At 30.4% G+C, this 22,705-nt stretch overlaps 1 protein-coding gene across 2 annotated transcripts in view; it reads right to left on the bottom strand.

The window, feature by feature from the left end:
• Nucleotides 1-221: 221 nt before the first annotated feature.
• LOC148229345 (SH2 domain-containing protein 4A-like) overlaps nt 222-22,705 on the bottom strand; it is a 56,290-nt gene continuing 33,806 nt past the window's right edge. Inside the window, exons 3-10 of one of the 2 annotated variants that reach the window (XM_088197724.1) lie at nt 8,926-9,051; nt 5,316-5,453; nt 5,074-5,253; nt 4,755-4,994; nt 4,497-4,671; nt 2,938-3,219; nt 2,668-2,868; nt 222-905 (exon numbers count right to left, since the gene is read on the bottom strand). In XM_088197724.1, coding sequence (XP_088053850.1) covers nt 793-905; nt 2,668-2,868; nt 2,938-3,219; nt 4,497-4,671; nt 4,755-4,994; nt 5,074-5,253; nt 5,316-5,453; nt 8,926-9,030 — 1,434 coding nt within the window. In that variant the 5' untranslated portion in view covers nt 9,031-9,051 and the 3' untranslated portion in view covers nt 222-792. The remainder of the gene's footprint in view (nt 906-2,667; nt 2,869-2,937; nt 3,220-4,496; nt 4,672-4,754; nt 4,995-5,073; nt 5,254-5,315; nt 5,454-8,925; nt 9,052-22,705) is intronic. The other variant, XM_088197725.1, reaches the window with a different exon arrangement.

Genomic DNA, 22,705 nt, shown 5'->3' with positions numbered 1-22,705 from the left:
TTATAATAATAATATTTTGTATAGTTGAAAGTTTTGTATCGATAAAAGTTTATTCCACTGTTTACAATCATTGAATTGTATAAAAGTTAAAATATGTCAATTATTGTTATTCGCCGTTGTAATTATTTGCATTAGAATATGTAACATAAAATAAAATTTTGAACGATAGTTATTGATTTAATTTATCGATTTACAGAGTATCAAATTAAAAAACTATAAAATAATCTTCAGTAAAATTTATTGAATCATATTGAATACATATCACATTTTAAAAACAGTAAATTACATTGCACGTCCAATACAAAGTAAATTATTACATATAACAGTATAAAATCTATATTCAACGTATATAATTTTGTTCACGAGAAGATTCAATGCGTTACTTTTGTATAATATAATACGATAACATACAATTACAATATTGTTATATATTTATAAAAAATATTAACGCAAACATACAAAAATTATAGTAAGTAGTAAATAATAAATACAATTTTAGAATATAACCTAAAGATGTAAAAGCTAAAAGATATCACAATATAAATGACGATATGCCAGAGTCTAATATTACATAAAACAATTAATTAATTAACACTAATAATATTGCTGAGATCAACGAAGGATCTTTGATTATTTTTTTATTTATTATAAATTTCATTTCATCGTCAATTGAGTATGGTTCATAATACAATAAGAAAAGCAAAGTATCAAGCTATAAAATCATACGTTAAATATTTTAGTTATGCCTATCTTAATCCTATATACATAATAAACACAATATGGACAACGTGGCTAACTAACCGTCTCCATGATCAGCGGCATTTTGGTCGATTCGCACGAAGACAGCAATATTTCTTTACCGATCTCCGTTATTTCGTTCTTATTATGATATGACACAAGATTTGCTGTAAATAAAATAATATGATATATAAAATTTTTCAATGGTAATATTTTTTTTCGATAAGTTCTTGTTTTTATTATAGCTATTGAATTTATTTTTAAACGTTTAAAGAACTACTAAATAATATTAAAAATTAGTTTCTAATAGTGTCAATCCAAATTACTGGAAAAACATTATATTTTATAGCAGCATATAGTATTTTATAGGCAACCGTTGTGGTCGCTTTCAATATTGACAAAAGAATATGTGTAACAACCAATTCAGCGCACAAGAAGACAATAGTAATTGTTCAACACATATTTTGATGATCATAAATAAATTTTATTTAGTGTGGCTAAGTAATTTTTGTAATTAACGCGTGTAACCATTGTAAGTTTCATTGCACTTCCAAATTCTTGATGTTTCGAAATTACAGTTTTTCGCGTGTTTTGTTTTGACTAAGCACATTTATTTATTTGAGTCTTTTGGTTATGTTGGTCGTTTTTGCTTGATTCGAGTTCAAGCTAAATTTTCGTATGTTCCAAGTCGAAAACGAAGTGATATTCAAGAGGAAGTTTTGAGCTGTTTTTGAAATCCGTATGAAAGTTAAGTAGTATGGTAGCATTCTGGCTTATATATCTTTAAGAAAAGGGTAGATCCTGGTAAATTAAGGCGGAACCTTGTTTCTGTTTAATAAACATCTTATTAGCTTTTCTAGTTGTGTCTAAAGGTTCGTTTGATTTTAGTGTTGAATTTCAGCATTGAGTTTAAACAGTTTAGGTGGATATTGTTTCGTTATTTGCGTTTACACTATTGATACTATTAATTGCTCTCGCATAGCGAAAGTTCTTCATATTCTTAGTGAGTTCTAGAGACACATATCCATTGGGTTTTAGAATTTATTATTATGGGTCGAGACATGTGTTTTTAGCATTATGCGATAAATCCAAAATAGATGCTAAAATTTGGAATAGATGCTAATAAATGTGAATCTCGTAAAATAAGCAAATAAATTTAGTAAAATATAAATATAGCAATACTTTTTTCTATGTTTATTATCTATGGCCACTTGCCACACCGTTATATTATTTTTTCTATAATTAAACCCACGGAATTTATATAAAAGACTCAAATTTTATGATATGTAAGCATTGTAATCATCAAGTGGATTGGTTCAAAAAGGATGACATTGAAAAGCATCTGAAATCGGCAAATCATCAGAGAGCAATTTCTGAGGCTTCTAAAAGTACCAGCCTGCAATCTACAATCCCAGGCATTATAATAATAGCGATGATGAAGATAGCTAACGATAAGTCCAAATTCATTAAAGAAACTGTGAAAATGTACCTCAAAGCCAACATTACACTGGAAAAATTAGACGATTCCTAATCTCGTCTTAACACACCCAACAAGCACAAACTTTGTTTATTCTTAATCATGAAAAATCTCAAGCTTTTTTTGGAACTGATGACTCATTAGAGATCTCCCAAACAGTAACACATCTATTGCTAGTTTTTTTACAAAATAGAATTTGTTTTCTTCATTATTAAAATTCTAAATTATCACGACTTAGCAGAAGTGACCAATATCTCTAATAAACAGTAAGCATGTCACGAATTGTTTACATGCACGCTTTGTATATAAGAACATCTTATTTAATAAAAAAATATTTTTCAGTATTTAGTTGAAAATTACAATACTTCGATAAAAGATCTTATAAAAAAAAACCAATGACATTTTTTTTTAATTTTAAAGCAAAAATATAGTATTATAAAAAAGATCATTACCTAATGACTTATGTGTGACTTGATTAGCACCGAGGAACTGGTAATGTGAAATTTGTGATGCATCAATTAGATAATGCTTACACCTATCGGCGGCTTTGTACGATATCGCATAACCCCAAATTCGTTCAGAAACCCGCACCAGATAACTGCCAATGGAACAATTCTCAAGCAGTGCTTCTGCTTCGTTGCGAGTTATCAGACCTACAAAAGGAAGCATTAATCATTTACTATATTAATACAAACACAATATTACCTAATATCCAAGTTTACCATGAAACCATTTGGCGGTTTTTCCCTGCTCGTCTAAGCCTGCCCCTCTAGACTTTTCAGTTTTTATGAACCATTGGATTATAGCATCCCTGCTTGGTGGTTTCATACTTTCGGTGACGTTCAAAGATGGATCCATGTAGCATATTTCAGAATCTAAGCTTGGAGAGTCCTTGTTAGAGTCTTGGTTCTTCTCGTTGATAATCACAGATGATCTTTTGTATTCTTCGCGGGCTCTCCTCGCTATGTCGCGAATTTGTAATTCGGCTTCTTTCGCTTTCCTTTCTGGAATGATATAAGAATTATGTTATTCATTTGGTATACATGATTATTATTAATATTAAAAATCCCACAAAAATAATACACAGACTGACTGGAACGAGGAAAATCAACAAATCAAATCACAAACTTTTTTGGAGCTCAACCATAACAAGCAATACTTGTAAAAAGCTATCAGTTCTTAGTTATTTCGATTCCCTGAATCCAAGTGGATTACCGCAGAAAAATTACCCTCAAGGTTGTTACCCTCATTATGCTGCTAAAGAATTTGTTGTATATGATTAAAATTATGATCCTGACTAATTTTAGTTTCAAGCAGCTTCAATTCCTAATTCGCCTCGACGAAAAATAAGTCACAAAGACAGTTACTCAATATGGTACGAATTGATTTAAGACACGAATGTTTTCTCTTAGATTAAAAATGAAAATGTTACAAACGGAGCATCCAAAACAACAAAAAATTGTACGATCTAACTGAAAACAAAACTTATTTGGTCCAATAACAATTTATTTGGTCAAGTAGTAAGAAATTCTTGGTTTTATTTTTTTTTGAGAAATAGTAGTCAAAAATTAAAGAATCATTAAAAGTTCATTTGACATCACAGGAAGATACATATATATTTTATGATATAAACCCAAAGTTGATTATTCACTAAAAAAAAACACCTGATTTATCAAAAAACGCAAAGAGAAAATTTACTATTTTTTTAACTTGAAGAAAACGAAGCCAGGTATGTTTGGTCAGCCTAAATATAAGACTTATTAGAATAAATAAATAAGTACAATGATATTTATTAGCATAAATAAATTCAATGAAATATGATAATGAAGCAATATAAACAGAAATTTATTTATGAGGAATAGGGAAACTGCAGTTAGAAGTCAGACTATGAGTTTTATGGTTATCTTTTAATTATTGTCAACAACAAAAAAACAATATTATATCCCTAATTAAGGTTTAAAATATTACAATAACAGTATATACAATACAAAATAGCATTAACACTGACTTTGGACAAGTCAAATAGCCGCAAGGCACATTCAATATATTTTTATACATATTTAAATGTTCGTATATAGAAATTATTATTTGAGAATAAGATAATGTATATCTTCATTGAACTAACGGTTTAATTAAAGCAAGACATGCATTGTTCGATAGCAGAATATGTTCAGATAATTTAGCAGCTTTCAGTCTCTAACAGACTATTTAATAATCAAATGTTATGCTAGCCTATTGAGAGCGAACCGACCGAAGAGAGAGAGATAATTATATAATTTACCCTGCTCTTCCCAAAGCAACTGCTGAGCCGGCGCTAGTTCTTCAGCTTCTCGCAGAGCTTGTGCTTGTCGGTGACGAAGGCTGCGCAGAATCTCACCGGTCCTCTGTTCGGTTACCTTTCTCTCCCACAGAGCAACACGCGCCGAAACCTTTTGCTCTTTATTCGTATTGATTTCCTAAAATTCGTATCGAACAATGAACAACCATCCAAAAGATCTGATAGAAGCTAAGAGCAAAACTCAAAGAAAACAACAAAAACCTGCAAAATTTCCCTTTTACCCTCGATGAAATTGAAATTTGTTATGTTGTTTTTATAATTTGTGTTATTTTGCTTTTTATTTTGTATGTTATTCGAAAACTCAATGCTTTTACTGTTGCTGTTGTTTATTATTTCGTCAGACTTTAGATCGGACGTCATGTTCTTCATCTTTTCACGTAGTTCGTCGACTGAACAGTAAATGTCTTCGATCTTCTCCAGTTTCTTCAGCAAAATACAATCCTGAAAGCAATAAAATGTAATAATCATAACCAAATACATGATCTATATATGTATTGACAAGAAAAAATAAATAACAAACCTTTTCCATAGAATCCATTTGTTCGTTAGTAAAACCAATCAAATCACCGAGTTCTCTCTCGACAGATTTCCTCAACTCTTCCGTTTCTTTCAAAGCCTGAATACGAGCCTTCTCAATAGTCTCTTGCTCTAGAATCTCTTCAATGGTCTTATCGTTCTCATGCTCGCCCATGACCCATACCTATAATTTAAAGATCAAATTATATACCTTCTTAATAAAATTTAATTAAATTTAAAACATACCCATGGTTCTCCATTTTCGCCCAATAAGAACTGCACATTCTTTTTCTGAGTATTCTTTTTTCCCATGGATGGCTTCAAGTCTATTCCGAGCTCTTCTTGTTTCGACAGCTTCTGATCCCAAACACTCCATCTTCGCAGCTGAAACGATAAATTATAATCTATTATATTTAGAGGATATGAATTACATCAATTTGGTAAGCAACGTTTCATAAATGTTTAGCACCTGAAGTGATACATGAATTGAAGTATGTACTTTTTATGCTCGGAGACATGATATTTAATTTTACATGTTTATCTAACGGAGAGTGGACATAAAACTGAGGTTAACTTAATTAGCAGTCATTTTATAAAAAGTTGTATTGAATGTCTATATACATCATTAGTAGTACATGTTTTGATACGTAGTTTTTTTAGTGGTTAAGTGAGTTTCATATCACTCAGAGCCAAAAAAATATTTTATCAGTACATTGCAAACATAATAAATTAACAACAATACACTCGGTGGTCTAAAAATGTATCGCTTGTAATCACGCTGTAAATTGACCACTCATAAGTCTCTGTGTCATCGGGTCGATCCGCATGTCCTTTCAATATATAGATAGATAGATGGATGTTATAATTATAGTGCTGTGGTATATTATGTTATTATTAATTAATAATGAATTATGGTATTATTCGCACAGTCAGCGTGCTCGTCAATGTTTCACAAACTTTTTATATGTAAAATATTACACTTGCTGTACAAATCCAACGTTACAAATAAACCCGTGATTAATTCAGATAATCATTATTGATATATTCACATACATATACAGGTCAGAAGGTGATTCTTAAGAAATGGTACACAAATATAACTTTATCCAACATAAAAGCGTCAACAAAAACCAAGAAATATTATAAAATCAAAACTACGTTTGAATTAACTATGTATGCACAATTTAATCAGAAATGAGGTTGGATGATATAGTTTCCTAGTTCCTACATAGGGTCCTAGAGTACAGCTAAGTAAAATTTAAAACAGATGGCATTCAATATAATATATATTTAATTTAGTGTGACTTTGGTGATGATTTTTTTTAACTTTTTCAAAACGTTAGATGGATTTAATCACATAACCATCTTTAATCTGGTTATTATAAGAATGTATTATTAGTCGCTCTATGACATTAGGTCATTCTTCCTACTAACCCTGTATCGAAAAATAAAACAGCATGAACTAAAATATTAGTTTATTTAAAAAAAAAATGGTAAAATATTTCAGCTTAATGTATTGTATGGGAGGTATTACCATGAGTGATTGGTAGTATTTTTTTAAAACAACCATAGCTTAGACTTAATCTACATTAATAATTATCTATGTATTGCTAAATTAAACGAATATCGAGTATAACATTATGTAATCATCCAATAAATACCTAAACCACTAAACCACTCGAGATTTTTAACAGATGATAAAATGCTACCATTCTTTGAAACCATCATGTCATGACACGTTAATAGCATTATCTAACGTTCGAGACAATGTGGCAACCTTTCCTCGGCGTCAACAGCCTGAAAACGTAACTACAAAATGGAAGTAAAAGGCAAACTACTATTCGAAGGTCCGTAAAGTCACGTATTTACTCGTTGCGAAACTATTATGTATTTTTTGCTGCACTTTTAGATTCGTCTTTTTACGCACGAGTTGAATTATTGCGCTGATAGGGAATGATTATGTTTTTATTGTGATTTGTATGACCAGAGGCAAACGATTAAACTACAATATGACATAGATATAGCTAGACAGCTTAACCTCCAAAATATGAAGTAAATTTCAAAGAAATGCATTTATGTGTAATTGGGAATGTTAAATTAGTGACTGGTTGTAATCTGCAATTTGAGTAAGCGTTCCAAAATTGCTTTTTTTATATTCGACTTGCGACAGTAACATAAATGGCAAACGAAGCGACAATTTTAGTTTAAAAAAATACATCACACGTTGCATTTTATTACTTAATTTAATATTGCAATGAGAATGAGGACGAACTATTTTTTAAGTTATTTATGACAAAAAATGTGTTTTTTTAAGAGATTCGTTTAAATGTGTATATTTAAAGCAGTGGTTCTAAACACGCTTAGTGCTATTAGGCGACATTTATAAGGCACAAAACAATTAAACCATAAAAATATTGTAATACAAATAAACAGCTTAGAACTGAAAATTCAACTGAAAAGAAAAAAGATAGTGATCATCATCTACATGTGTATACATTACATGTATATACAATGATGTCAGGTCGCTTCTAAGCTCTCAACATCTCATAAAAATATTTGCTTTCAACATTTTTTAATATCTAAGATTAAAAATTGTAAAAATGCAAATGCTTCACTTTATACTTCATAAGTTTATTTTCAGTTAATATTGATTGTTTATAGTATATAATGCAAAAAGGGAAAATATTGAAATTTATTTTAAATAACTAAATACTGAACTATTCGCCAATCGTAAGATATCACAAATCACAACTTCCATTACTCATAAATCAAATGAGTAAATTAATTGTATTGTAAGAAAAAGCAATTGTAAACAATTAAACATCTGTTTTGTATTTATATTTACCGATTTGTTAATTCCAAAAAAAAAAATACAAAAAACCAGCCCGAAGCAAAAACGCAGTGTTTATGTAGAAAACCTAAAAATGAATCGTACGTGACCTAAAAAAATGAATTAGTCCATTTACTGGTCTAACGTGGTCTTCATGTCTAATGTAGATTTTATGTCCAACCCATGTGTACCCTAGCGTTTTCCAATTTTAATAATGGTTGGGAAATTGGAATTAGTAATATTATTATAATTCCGATCGATCATCAAAAATAAGGTTTTCTTAGATTTTCCAAATCTCACGGGTTAATATTGCGATGAGTAATTAAAATAAAAAGTACTTAGTGACATTAATTTTATCATCATTAATATTAACGTGAATCTTATTTAAAAAATAAATAATGTAAATATCTTGGTTAAGTTCGTTGGTCACCTTGACCCGCCATCTTGTTGCAAAATGAACATCTTAACACAGTTTTCTTAAATTTAGAGTAAAAGGTAAAAACAAAAAAATTCAAAATAAAAATTGTAATAGAATAAAAAATTTTAAATGTTTTTTTTTAATTACGAAATAAAAACCTCCGTATAAAAAAGCTAGGGTGTGTGCCTCCCTCCCCCCCCTCTATAAAATTATCTAATATAAAATCTGTAAATAATATGCAAAACATGCATTTCAGTATTATGTGCTCCACTCAAACAAACAATGGGAAGCATCTAGTGTATCCTTCGACTTTTACCGATTCTAAGGACTGGAACCGGACAAAAATATTCGTATTTATAGGAACGGCATTTTATGACCAGTCGGTTCATAAAATCTCTTATTTATTCGCGGATGTATATATTTTTATAGCATTTAGTTTAAGAACAACACTACACGAACGGTCTTTCCATCGAGAAAATGCCACCCCTAAGCACGTGCCGCCTGGGGCGCCTCCCCCCCCCAAGATACGGTTTTTATATAGCGCGCTAGTTCGTCGCCACATAACTGTTAAAAGATATATACGCCAAAAGTCCAAGATAAATACACACCTGTTCTTCCCTCATTTTACAAAATAGTGTCTGCTTCTGGGTCTCGTCCAGCTCCGCCAGAATTTCTGGCGCCACCCACATATCCCTCAATATCTGCTGCAGCATCTTCCCGTCTTCTCAATGGCACTGTAAATAAGCAAAACAAAAACATGTACTATAGAAACACACGAGCAAAAACTACTGTAATCTAAACTCTATAATGGCATAATGACACTGAATTGTGTAATAATTGAGTCCGATACGCCGCGAGCGCAATGTGGGTCTTGGGGTTAATGGCATGATCTGCCATTAGTAGCAAACATAAACAAAGAAGCTACATGTGACATGACACGCTATTGCAGGTGAAGAATTCTTCAATGATAAAAAAAATCGCAGGAGGTTCTTTCATTCTAGACAACTAGATCGAGACCTTGCTCGGTTGATAAATGGTAGGTCATGTGTTGAAATTTGAGACAGTCTTATTGTTTTAGGATGTATTCATTTCGACAATGGAAATGAGTGTGTACAAAAAGGCATTATCCACGGTCAATGGCACGTGCTGATTGGCCAATGATAGTTATGGTGCGTGATGGACACATGCTTTTGAGTCATGGACGGTTCAATGTATTGAACGAATAATGACGTGGATCGTTATAACTATCACTAGGTATAGAATAATAAAGAAAATCAATAAGTAATGCTTTCAATGACCTATATTTCAATATTTTATTCAACTCTATAGACCAGTGGTATCGAAGTCAATGACTAATATCTGAAATAACAGAATTCAAATCACATATGAACCTTAGTGTTTTTTTTTTAATTTTTATCGTGTATCGTATCTGGGAGATCGGAATAATTCCGATCGATCGTTACAAAATATGTTTTTTCTGGATTTTCTTAATCTCACAGATAAATATCGTGATTAATAATTAAAATCAAATCGTGCTATGTCTTGAAGTGACATCTATTAATTGAAAGCTGTATTATTAGTATATAATTAATAAAACATATGTCACTGATTCACAAACATGCTTTAATTTCAGTCAGATTTCTCACTATTTACTTAGTGGTCGTTGATTGTGCTTACCCGGTTGAAAGGCATTCACATTATGTAAAATAACGATAAAAAAGTACGTTTTACATGTTGTTTTTTGATATAATATTTTATGTGCTACTATCTTTTCAATTTCTTGTTGTTTTTTATGACGTCATGAATTAATAAAATAGACGTCACTAATTCACAGATATTGATTTCAGTCTGACGTCTCACTGCATACTTTGTAGTTTTTGATTGTGTTTACCCAATTGTAACCCAGTATGCTAACGCCTGCCATTTACAATAAAAACAAACAAATGAAATATCGTTATTAACAGTTTACATGAAATGTTTTTGTGTTTTGAACAAATTTTACTTTCATCTACATAAATTTTATGCTAGACTTCAAAATGACGACAAGCTTTTTAGATCTGAGTATGGAGAGCTCATTATTAAACTTAAAAATACAGGTCTGAGTATATTATCTAGACAAGATAATCGGAGACTTTGTGTTAAAATAAATTATATATTAAACCATTATGCCATACTATATCAAACGCTGTTTCAATATCAAGCATCAATCATCCTATGTTTTTTTTATTATTTAAATAAACGGAAATGTTTAATTACACTTCTCAATGAGTATTACCATTTTTGTTAATCGGCAATCGAAGGGCAACGCAAAAGGCGTTTTACATTGAAAGCGCATCGGCCCCCATATGACATTTCCTATGAAGTAGGCGAACACAATAGATCAGGTGCGGCCAAAGCGGGATCGCAGAAGACAAATACAGAACTAGCAATGTTGCGCAATCGGAATTATTCGAATTTGACTTGCGTTAATTTGCTAACCGTCTACATATGTACATAGTTGCGCGGATGTTGCGCTTTTGAAAATTATGCACGTGTTGAAATTTGTAATTCGGTGAAACAATCGGTGACCAAAAAGTGGAATTTGATAAATTTCATAACACATTAATTTATGTAATTCATATTTATTTCGATTTATTTTTTATAAGAGCACGTTTTTACCAGGGCAGTGCTCTTGTGGTTTTTGTACCATAACGTTCCACGGACGTTTTGCGATTTTACGCATCATTTACTATCTAATTGTGAGAATGAGTAAGTTAAACTATTGAAATATACACGTGACGCAACTTTTCTGTATATATTCGTAGCAAAATGTGAATTTTATTACTATTATCATCGTTCGAATTAATGACATTCTAAATTTAATTTAATGATACATTTTCCTATAACGCATATTGGAAATGTATGTAAATGTAAACACATTTAAAATTAATCAAACAGCAACATTCTCTTCGTTATCATCAAATGTATAATATGTACATACATTATAACTCCGAGAGATAATCGTTCACTATAAATATATTATTAAAACCGTTTAATTAAAATAATTTGCGAATGGAGTCAAATATTTCTTATAAGTTTATCCGTTTAACCCATTGTGAGAGAGCCTTTCTTGTTATATTTACATATATGTATGTATATTCAGAATAAAATTATACAGCAATAGTAGATAATGATAGTAGACTAGTATTACATAATGGCAAAGAGTCTGCTTCCGCCCCGAATCATTGACATTAATTAAGATGATCGAAGGCTGTAAGAGACGTTAGACTATTTCTTAATTTTTATGCCTGCACTACTGGAAGTTGTCCGAACCGAAATTACAACTGAAGTCGGCCGAGTTCTACGACTTCGAGTAAGCGACCACACTGTCGCAAATTTCATATGCCGTATGGACGGCGGCTTCTGTCACGTACAGCCGGCATATAACGTGAAAAAAGTGACTATATTATTAAAATTACACTACTGATAATTATAAAAGTTTGTGTGGGCACTCACCAATACAATATCAATGAAAACTTTTCGGTCGAAAATATTCAATTTACGCAAAATCTTTGTCGGCTTTTGCAAAATGCCATAAGGCATAAAAATGATACTTCAGAATACGAACACCACATCTGTGACTATCCTAGAATTTGTCGCCATAGATTCTAAATAAGAATTCGTTATGGTGTGACATTTATATAAACCGATCTAGGAAAATACTTAACGATATTCGAAACGATTTTTTTAACAAAATCAAGTACTACTAATTATTTTTTAATTATTTAATTTTATATGAAAAAAAATATATTAACGATACTATCAAAAATATAATTAATCCCTTTTGGTGCCCTAAAATATTCAAAGATGTCAGTAAGAATCTGTTAAAGTCCCCGATAAGCATGTAGTATCTTAACTTGACCACGTGACCACGATGCAGCGCTCGACGTGCGTGTTAACCATAGGACGCCTACGCGCATACTGAAATTGAACCAAGCTACTCGTTCTATCTCAATTTGCGAAACACCACATCATTATCTCTCTCTCTCGTCACTTAACACGCGAGAGAGCGAAAGGGAAAGTATCTCACCGCTCACGCTCGAAAGAGCAGCTCCGATTTCGGTCCCTTTGACTCGAAAAATATTGCCGACAATGTTCGGTAGCGCTCGAAGCTGGCTACGTCGACTGAATTACCCCCACTTTACCTCCCGTTTTCGGTAAAACCGAACTCGACCGAAATAACCCACTATATTCTCAATCCTTGGCCAACCTTGGCCGACTTCCAGAGAGTGTAGTGCAGGCATTATGGGTATATAAATCAGAAGACTGCTTTATTTAATAATTTACCACAGAACTAATACTGCTCTTCAGACTTAAAATTACTATAATTCAGTCTAACCAACATCAAGTGGAGCTACGCCGAATTGACCAAGGCGATTCTTAGAAGACCAATAGAAGCAACTGCTTTCACTTAAACCATCCGATCTGGTCCAGCTAAAGCATTCTCCTCGAATTTAAAAGACTTTATTCCGATTTTCGAAGCATGTTGAAGACTACGAAGATGAAGTAATATATCGAGAACAGACACGTATACCAATATCATTATTCTGAATGACTTTCTTTATATACTTCAGGAAGAAACGTACTTCTGCCACTTCATTCAATACTACCACTTCGCTTCCAACTTGGAATAAACGACAATTCAGCCGAACTCGCAGTGCGCGAAGCTTAGATTCCCAAGGAAGCAATCACCCGAATTCCTAAGGATTCAACCCGATCTTCGATACGCCTTGGACGTGACGTAACACATTTTACGAATTGAAAAAACTGTACGAGCAATTTCATAACTTATATGATTTAAATATAATTTATACAGAAACTTTGTAAATATAAAAATAAAATAAGCCATTTATTTACATTTACAATTCTTAAAAAAAAACAGTGGTAGAATTATATTCGGTTTTAAAAATAGTATTTACAAAAACCGCACACCGTTTAACAAAATCTATTCCTAATTTGTAACGCATTCCTATGTTGCTCCTAAAACTTTATACAATGCCAGAATTTCATACCTTGCTGGTAACATAATAGATTTACTAAAAAATGATATATATTCGATTCCGTAACATTTTACATTATCATAGCTCATTAACGAAATTTAGCAAGGAACATTAACACAAGGTTACTCTTGACTTAAGACATTACGGATAAGCCACACTAGTTATCTCTCCACAAAAAAAACGTATAAATAGCCATAAAAAACTTATAGTATTAATACATGTATTTATATTGTCACACGACATATAAGCTAAATGTTAAGAATTAAAACTCAGGTCGCGCAGTGAGAAATTTCACACTCAACTTTTAAAACCGGTTGATATGGTTTATTAACTTATTGAATTATCAACTCTAGAAATTTCACCTCTAATTGAAAAACGAAACAAGAAAAACCTCATATATGGAAAAACTCTCACGCCTAATCCTGTTTCTGTCACTTTTTTCGCATTTTGACGGATGTGTCGCGTCACACAAGAAGATCAGGAAAGTGATCATAATCCGCGCTTCGTCGAGAACGGATAACTAGTTTCTCTGCTCGTTCGATAGCGTTCGAAGTGGGTCAATCATGTGAGAGCGAATAGAGAGACCGCATTCTATGGTTTCCTGACATTTGCACATTATTAATGACCGATATGGACGAGGTGCATAAATTTTTGGCATAGCACCCACGAACCCACTTTGAAATTTCGTAACACCAAAAAAATGATAAGTAGGTTATTTCTATAAGAAAGAATCTAACGTTGCTTTTAAACATTTGTAAAAAATCGAATGTTAATATATTGCATTTGAAGGTTAGATATGCCAGAACGTAGACTTTAACACGCTCCAGTATAATACTTATGAGATATTCACAGCCACAGCAGTGTGATCTTGTAGCAGCAGCGGAACATCAATTACATAATTTTGGGATAAAAATAAGATCACAATGAGTGACGCCTAAAAACTAAGTTCTTCTAAAATCTTTGAGTTGTTTAATATCACCTTACCAGCAGCTTAGATATTTATATTCCTTAGTGCAACAAAATAAATTAACTTGAAATACAACTTAAACAAAGACTTGGAACAACACACTAGAAATAAAATTCTAGATCGAGAAAGCCAGAACAATATTTACCGGAACAAGAAGGTTTTTTTACGTGCACGACTTCAGCTTATTTTTACTAGCAGAGAATGTGATTGAGCGTCTAAAAGCCTTTGGAATTTACATTTATAAGCGCATACTATACATAAGTTTTTTAGACAAAGTCGCAGAAGAAGAAATACAGACAGTACAGATGATATAAAAGAACACGTTATGTGTCATCCCGAAAAATACCAACACTAATTATATATGGAAAAATAAAACATATTGACTGAAAAACCTACAGCAGAGGCTTGAAAACAGCACTACCTAGTAAGCAATATAAATGAAACCAGAATAATTCTTCTCGTCCGATATTGGAAAAAGAACTAGAAGAAGAACGTAATTCGGGAAAATCAATCAATGATTAAACAAGCAGTATAGAACTCTAGCTTTTTAATCTAAAATAATCTGTAATCTCTTGCATTAAAACACCCAAATGTGATACAAAATCAGTGCGATTGAGCACGTTTTCAACCGAAAATGCAAGAAAATGAATCACTTTATCTAAAAAAAAATGCTTTTACACCTTCGAAAAACATTTATGACTAGAATGTTTATCGGCGGTGTCTACTATGACCGAAATTTGCAAAATTCGTTCGTTGAACAATACAAAATGGTGGATATTCCCACTATTTATTATCGTTTAACGCATATTTCAAAAACAGGGTTGCGTTGCAGGTGTGTCTACTGTGACTGAAATTCACAGAATTCGTTCGTTGAACGAAACGAAATGTTGTAAAGGCCCACCCTTTATTATCGTTTAACACTCATTTCAAAAACAGGTGTGCATAGTAAATTTTTGTGAAGCTTGTGTTATGTTTTTGTATGTGTGGTTTCGAGATGCAAATATTTTATTTTAATCAGTTGGTTAATTTATTTCCAAATATTAAATTTATATGCTAATCTGCATAAAATAAAATACAACAATATTATAATAAAAATTAAGAGATGAGCAATACTTTAAAAAAATTCAATGCAATCATTAATAAAATCTATATTTCTTTAGGTTATTAAAAAAAATATTTTTAGTCCTGATATTATAAATGAAAGAAGATTTTTTTTAATCTTTGAAGACTTCTTAATATATCTCATATTTCTCATATTGACGATAATATTTTAAAATAGATAATCATGATGAGAAAATTAGCAGCTAATTACCCAAATTAAGATTTTTTGTAAATAAATTAAAAACAAATTCGTTTCTGCTGATACGAAGTATCCTTCTATATGGTTTAAAGCATACTAATGCATAATTCGACACCAGTCTATAATTTTAATAAAAACGTTTTGTAAGCTAAATCACTAAGAATCAGAGGCGAGTCATAAAAACAATAAAAAGTTAATTAGACCGAAATTATATATGTAACGACTGAAAAAGCACAAAATAATATGTTAGGACCAAAATCTGTAAAAAAAAATGCGTTACAACCGTGTAAACACAATCAACAACCACTAAGTAAGTAGTGAGACATCCGAATCAGTGACATATTTGTATCAAATAAAATGAATAATTAATTTAGATGAGTAATTAAAAAAAATCAATAGGTTTTATTTGAATTATTCATCACAAGATAAGGAAAATCTACGAAAACATAATCTGTAATAATCGATCGGAATTATTATTATAAAATAATCATTTATTATGATATACCAAAAAAACGTTAGTCATTGAAAAACACAAGGTTTTATATAGGACTAGAACCCAGGTCTTTCAAGTATTAGTCACTAAATTATACTACTGGTCTATCATGCCGGTAAATGGTAAAATATTGAAGTATCAAGAGGATGATATCTTAATCGAGTACACGATATCCAAGTGTTCAAATTACTCGTCAATATAATTGAGTCTCTTCAACGAAGTTTATAGCGAGAAAGTAATACAAATTTACCATTAAACCCATTCAATTTGTACGATGATTGGCTATTGGTTTAATTTGTTCAACTTGACATTGAAAAGTCGAAATCGTTAGACTGCATTTGCATTATCTAAAATAGAAGCCTCGGGTGATTATTTTTTTCATTTGTGTTTACAACCACTTTCACGATGTTCGTTATTCCTGTCACTTTTTGCTTAACCTGTTAAGTGTACGTTGAATATGACAAGTGTTTAATTATTTTCGTCATCGCTCTTAGCCGCGGGACGGTCGATATTTTCCTTCTTGCAGTGAGAGTTGTTAAATTAAATGTTTAGAATTGCTGTGGTAGCGAAATTTCACTTTTGTTCAGAGCACATGTTCCAAAATCTTATTAATGATTTTCTATTTAAATTACAACGACGATAAAAAATCGGATGTAGTATACACATTCAATAAATTAAACCTTTCTATGTCATTTTTTTAAAATCGTGTGTATTGGATTAATATACTTCATATCATATATTACAGAACTAATTGCCATGATTAGGAAGAAAATAAAAATATTTGAAGCCTCAAATACATTAAAGTAATATTGATGAATTATACATATCTAATAAGATTAGATTTTTTATAGGGATATTTTAAATAGAAATAATAAAGTAGCACTATTTAGTTGCAAATATTTTTTTTCTAATATATGTCAAATTAAACATTCTAATAATAAAATTAATTTTATATATTACTGTAAATTTTAATTAACGTCAGTAACATTGCAAATAATATAAATCCTAATATTTCATCAAGATTCTTCAGTTATATTATATTAAACAATTAATGGCAAAAATTGTAACTAGTCTTAAAATAAACCGATATGCCATAAATGTATTATTTTTAGTTTATATTACAAAAAAATACTTTAAATATATACAATATTTTTTTGGGTTAACATATTGTTACACTTTGACATTTATCACTATGCTTTTGAATATTGACATACTGATACCAAATTCACAAAAAAGTGTTTCAATTGCCGCTTATCATTTTATTTAACCAATTTATCGGATAAAAAAATAAGCAATAATTGTAACAAAATTGTGATGTATAAACAGACTTCTCAGAATATGACGTCAATCATACTAAATTGGACGTAATTCGCGAATTATGTTTAATAGAACAATAAAAAGAGTCATTCTTTTATATTCTTCCTGATTATTCGCTCTGTTTGTTGCGCATTTATAATAGAAAAAAAAAGAAGTGTGGTAGAAACATATAAAATGCAATGATTTCTTTATTTCCTGCCTAAAATCGTATTATTAAAAAAAGAGCAGAAAGTACATCAAAATAATATAAGTAAACTGAATATTTATTAATTAATTCCAAAAAATAAAAAATATCAAAAAATAAAAAATAAAGATAATAAATTAATAACAATTAAAAAGCAGTTTTTTCTAAGAATAATTAACGCTAGAACGGGATCAATCGTGCCGACACAAATAACAAAAGAATATGCACTCTTAAAGACAACCGTTGGAGCAATAAAAAACGAGTACCCCAAAATACCGTATCTGTGCAAGCAGGTAGCTAAGCTACAGTTTAATAAAAACTTATTTATTTATTATGGACAGTAACACGAATTAGTCCAGTGCAGTACAACGAAGTAAACACAATGAATAACTACTAAATAAGTATTGAGACACCAGACTTAAAGCAAAGTCTGTAAATCATATATTTTATTACTTATAAACCATTATCAATATATATATGACTCAGCTAAATATTTTTTTAATTATTCATAACAATTTTCATCCATTATATTAGGTAAATCTAGAGAAACTGTATTATAATTATAATTTAACCAATTCCGTTTCCTAAAATACACTAGTGTCCATGTGATATTAAGTCTTTTACATATTAGTCAGCAACTAATATATTGTTCTTATTATACAATTCTGAACGTATAATCTTATAACATATTTATCTTATAAACAATATAGGGGAGTAAAGTCGCTGATCTATTCTTTTCCCTGATCGTATATAAGCCAGAACGCTTTTATCGGAGTGCATCGAATTAAATAACACGCAACAAAACAGAGTCTAAGAGCTTAGATCAATCTTTGAGACGACTTAATGACTACTATGACGCAGCAAAGTACGTATCTATATTATATTCTGATACATGTACATGAGAGATATAATTACTATCCATTTTTATTTCCCACAAAAGTTCTACAAGGAATGCTAGGATATGATTTTTGGGTTCAAGAAGTATTGGACATGTCCACAATGAGCATAGATAGCAACCTTTTTAACCATCTGTCAGATTGTTTTGACTTTTTCTCATCTAGGTACTCACAGTTGGTGGACGCATTGTGTTCTAGTCATTTATGTATCGTTTTTTCCATTATGTCCTGCACCTGTATTTAAATAATTAAATAATAATAATGTATTGCAAAAACTGTACGGCCGTATTTCAAATGTATCTCAAAAATGATTAATAAACAACATAGTACATGTATCACATAATAAATACAATAGATTTGCTAACAACACAAAATTATATTACTATATTACTTCTACATATTTATAAGAATTTTTAGTTCCAATAATTTTGAAAAGCTATACAGCAAAATACTATTTCAACGATGCTTTGAAGTGACCGAAGGAACAAATCTTACCCTCAGAGACTTTTGGAAAAATCATTTCTACATAGGGAGTTGACTCAAGATCATCGAGATTAGGTTACCAAGAGAACCCTCAATTCAGCTTGAAGAAAACTGTGACCAAATCACATTGAAAGGTTAACATATGGCTATTTTTTATTAAGTTATCAGTGATTCCGATATAAATAATAAATAAATTCAAGTATTTCATATTAATTTTCAATGATAAAAAAATATATAAAAATATACGTGTATTTTGTAATAATCATTTTAATATGAATATTTTTGGGTTTTGGAATGAATCAATTTAAGTTTTCATTATAACTTATGTAGAATTAGTTTTGATATACACTAAAACTAGTTAAAACATCTTTCAAGATACATGTTTAGTAATCTGAATATATAATATTATAATGTATATGTTTCAAATACATTAACTATGTATAGCAGGATTGATAGAAAAACCCTCAACACTTGGTCTTGTCACGACCTAGACAACCAACTGCAACACCCTTTCACCGCTGCAGACAATCGTTGCGAAATTTGGCCTAAATTTACATTGTGTTCGCGAGATGAATGATGAATGCTGCTGGAATATGATTTTTTTTAGAAATATACTTTATTTTACTAATGTAATAATCGTTCCATTTCAACACGTGAAGGAACAATAAAGATAATAATCTTAAACGCACCACCTTAAAACGATTCGGCGCAATAATATTGCGGTACGATAAAGTAATGTAAATAAATAAATATTATAGTATGTGCATATGTGTACATGATGATATGATAATATTGTTATGGTTTATATAGTCTACCACGTATCGACCTTAGTTCTTACCGACGAACGTGTTTTATTTCACTTTCGTTACGGTACGTGAGCGATATTGAATGAAATACGTTTTTCTCAAGACATAGTTACGCATAGTAGATAAAAAAGACTGCGTGCTTCTCTGTAAATATGGAGCAATGCTACACAGAGTTAATAAATTATAGTTTTACTAAAAATAAAAATAAATAAAACATTCAAGAATATAGTTAAATACTAATAATAAAAATATTTTTTTCAATTATAATAGTTAATCTATGACAATTCTCGTTAAATGATGAGGCAGCAGGAACAGACCTAATCAGAACAGGAAGACCAGATCTGTTAAAGCACATACATTAATAAGTACACAATGGAATGGAGAATGGATGACTAGAATCATATTATATAATATAATACTCAAAAAAGTGACAAAATGAAATGTAAAAACTACTGTGGTTTATTGCCATATTTAAAACAATAGACTTAACAAATATGCTTAATAATTATTAGAAACAAAAAGATCCACTTTAGAGCAAATACATCAGTGAGCGTCACATTTTCCACTTTCTATCCAAAACACACAGACGCTGTAACGAACACAACGATACTATAGGAGTTGACAACCATATATATTATTTTTTTATTTATTTTGTGCGAAATGGGCCAAGATATTAATTTTCATAGCCGGATATGACACAAACGAAAAACCTTGAAATGAGCATTGCCGCTTCAATAAGAGCAGCGAGAATATATCGCTTCTCCCTCGCGTTCACAAAAAGAATGCTGATGCACTATTGCAGTACGAATTTTTAATGTATCAGTTAACAGGAATCTGTCTTTGGATTCGGTCATAGTTTTTATTTAAAAGTTTAAATTAACTACCAATCATATTCTACATCATTAGAAAGTGATAGTATTGTTGAAACAAAACCAAAGAAAACTCACTTCCAACTTAACCGTGATTTTATTTTGAATTTTTATTTTTTGTACGTAATTTATGCCACTATAAAATAAAAATATTTTATTAATTTTTGAAATGTTATTAATTGCATTTTTTAAATAATATCTCATAGGTGTAAAATTGTTATCGATCTCTTCTCTCTCCAAAGTATGCCAATACGCTGCAATTTCCCGATAATAACCGTTATTGCAGCGCATGTAAAAACAAAAACAACACACAATCGTATTTTCGTGCGACGTATACAACTTTATTATTGTGACTCGGCTCTAGCACGCGCGAATGTGTGTAAAAATTGGATAGTGTGACGTTCACTGAAATATATGTTTTGAGACAGACAATGGAAAAATCCACACAAACATCCAAACGCCCAAAATAAAATGCCCGAAGAATTAAAAAAAAAACATATTAGCCGTAAACATGGTGTTATAAGCACGTAAGAACTAACTTGTATTATTAATAATACGTATGTGCTAAAGGTTACATAGTTATGAATAAGATCAACGGACGAGGCACCGCCGGTCGTCGTCTTCTTCGTAGTCGGCTCCTTATAAAATCACACAGCCTTTTTTTCGAGCAAAAGATCACGAGAAAATTATTTGTATACATATAAAACGTAGATGGAACTTATAAGATATAATGAATCACGCTTTAGAGGAGCTAAATATGCATAAAAAAATTATCAGCTTTTACAAATCGTAAACACTAAGATAGAGAAGGTAGGAAGACAAAAAATGCAAGCAATCAGAGTTCCTAAAATATGTAAAAATTACGAGCTTTTATAAAACACAGGCAAGGCCCATAGAAAGAATGCAACTATAATATTTAGTGATCATAAGACAATAACAAAATGGAAACAGAAAACCAGGCTAGGGGACGACCCAAAAAATATTTAACAATGATCTGTACAAATTGAAAATAAAATATCTTAAAGAACCGTAAAAAAATATTAAAAGAATGTGTAGTACCCAAAGTCATTTGTATGAAATTCCAATAAAATGTTTTTATATTCCCAAAAACTAAATTAGAGTATAAAAAATAATATAGCTAAGTTAAAAGTAACTATACTATCGTATCGAATATGACACATAAAAATAATATTGTTGTATTTTATAAAATCAAGTGTTTTAAAATGAACCCATAAAAATAGCTAGCCTTATTTTTTGAATAATATAAAAGTGATAAATGAGCTACTAATTAATTTTTTATTGGTTTATGTTACATATAATTATGATATACATCTACTTTTATAAACTACAATAATATTCAAGCAGTTTGGAAATATTAAAAATATATAGATTTTAGTAATTTTGAATCGAAATATATAATATGATTTTATATTTTCAATTTATGATAAACATAAAGAATTTTCAATAAATATATAAGTCTCAATTACATTGACAATTCAATTATATAATCACTGTTTACTATACCTTTACAATAAAGGTATAACACCTATTTATTTAGGCACATTATGACCTTGCATACATATTTGCAGTTAATGAAATAGTTCAAACAAAGTACACGGTCTTAGTATAGTGTTTATTAACCCAGATAATATAGTTATATCATATATATACAAATTTATCAGTTAACCTTTTAATAGTTTCTAAGTTTATTTTGATTTCTACAAAGTCATTTCATATGTAAATATTTTAAATTCATTATTGTTTATCACTTTACTTTCGATTTTATGAAATCGATGTTTATTTAGATCTGATTTAAGATATAATATTTACACACATTCTAATATATAATTGAAAAAAACAACAAGAGTGCTTATCCTTATTTAAAGTTGTAGGTTATTCTAAGAAAAATATCTGATCCTTAAATTAAATCATAAATAGCATAAAAGATCAAGTTCGACGCAAGTAAAGCGCCCTTCACATCGTCCGTTATAATCTTGCCGACTTTGAACCTCCACATCCGTCTCAATGGTATTT

The sequence above is a fragment of the Plectrocnemia conspersa genome, unplaced genomic scaffold (assembly GCF_051122295.1).
Source record: "Plectrocnemia conspersa isolate PC_06_02 unplaced genomic scaffold, ASM5112229v1 ptg000011l, whole genome shotgun sequence".
Taxonomy (NCBI): Eukaryota; Metazoa; Arthropoda; class Insecta; order Trichoptera; family Polycentropodidae; genus Plectrocnemia; species Plectrocnemia conspersa.
The sequence above is the reverse complement of the archived record's forward strand: the minus strand, read 5'-3'. Positions and strand labels throughout refer to the sequence as shown.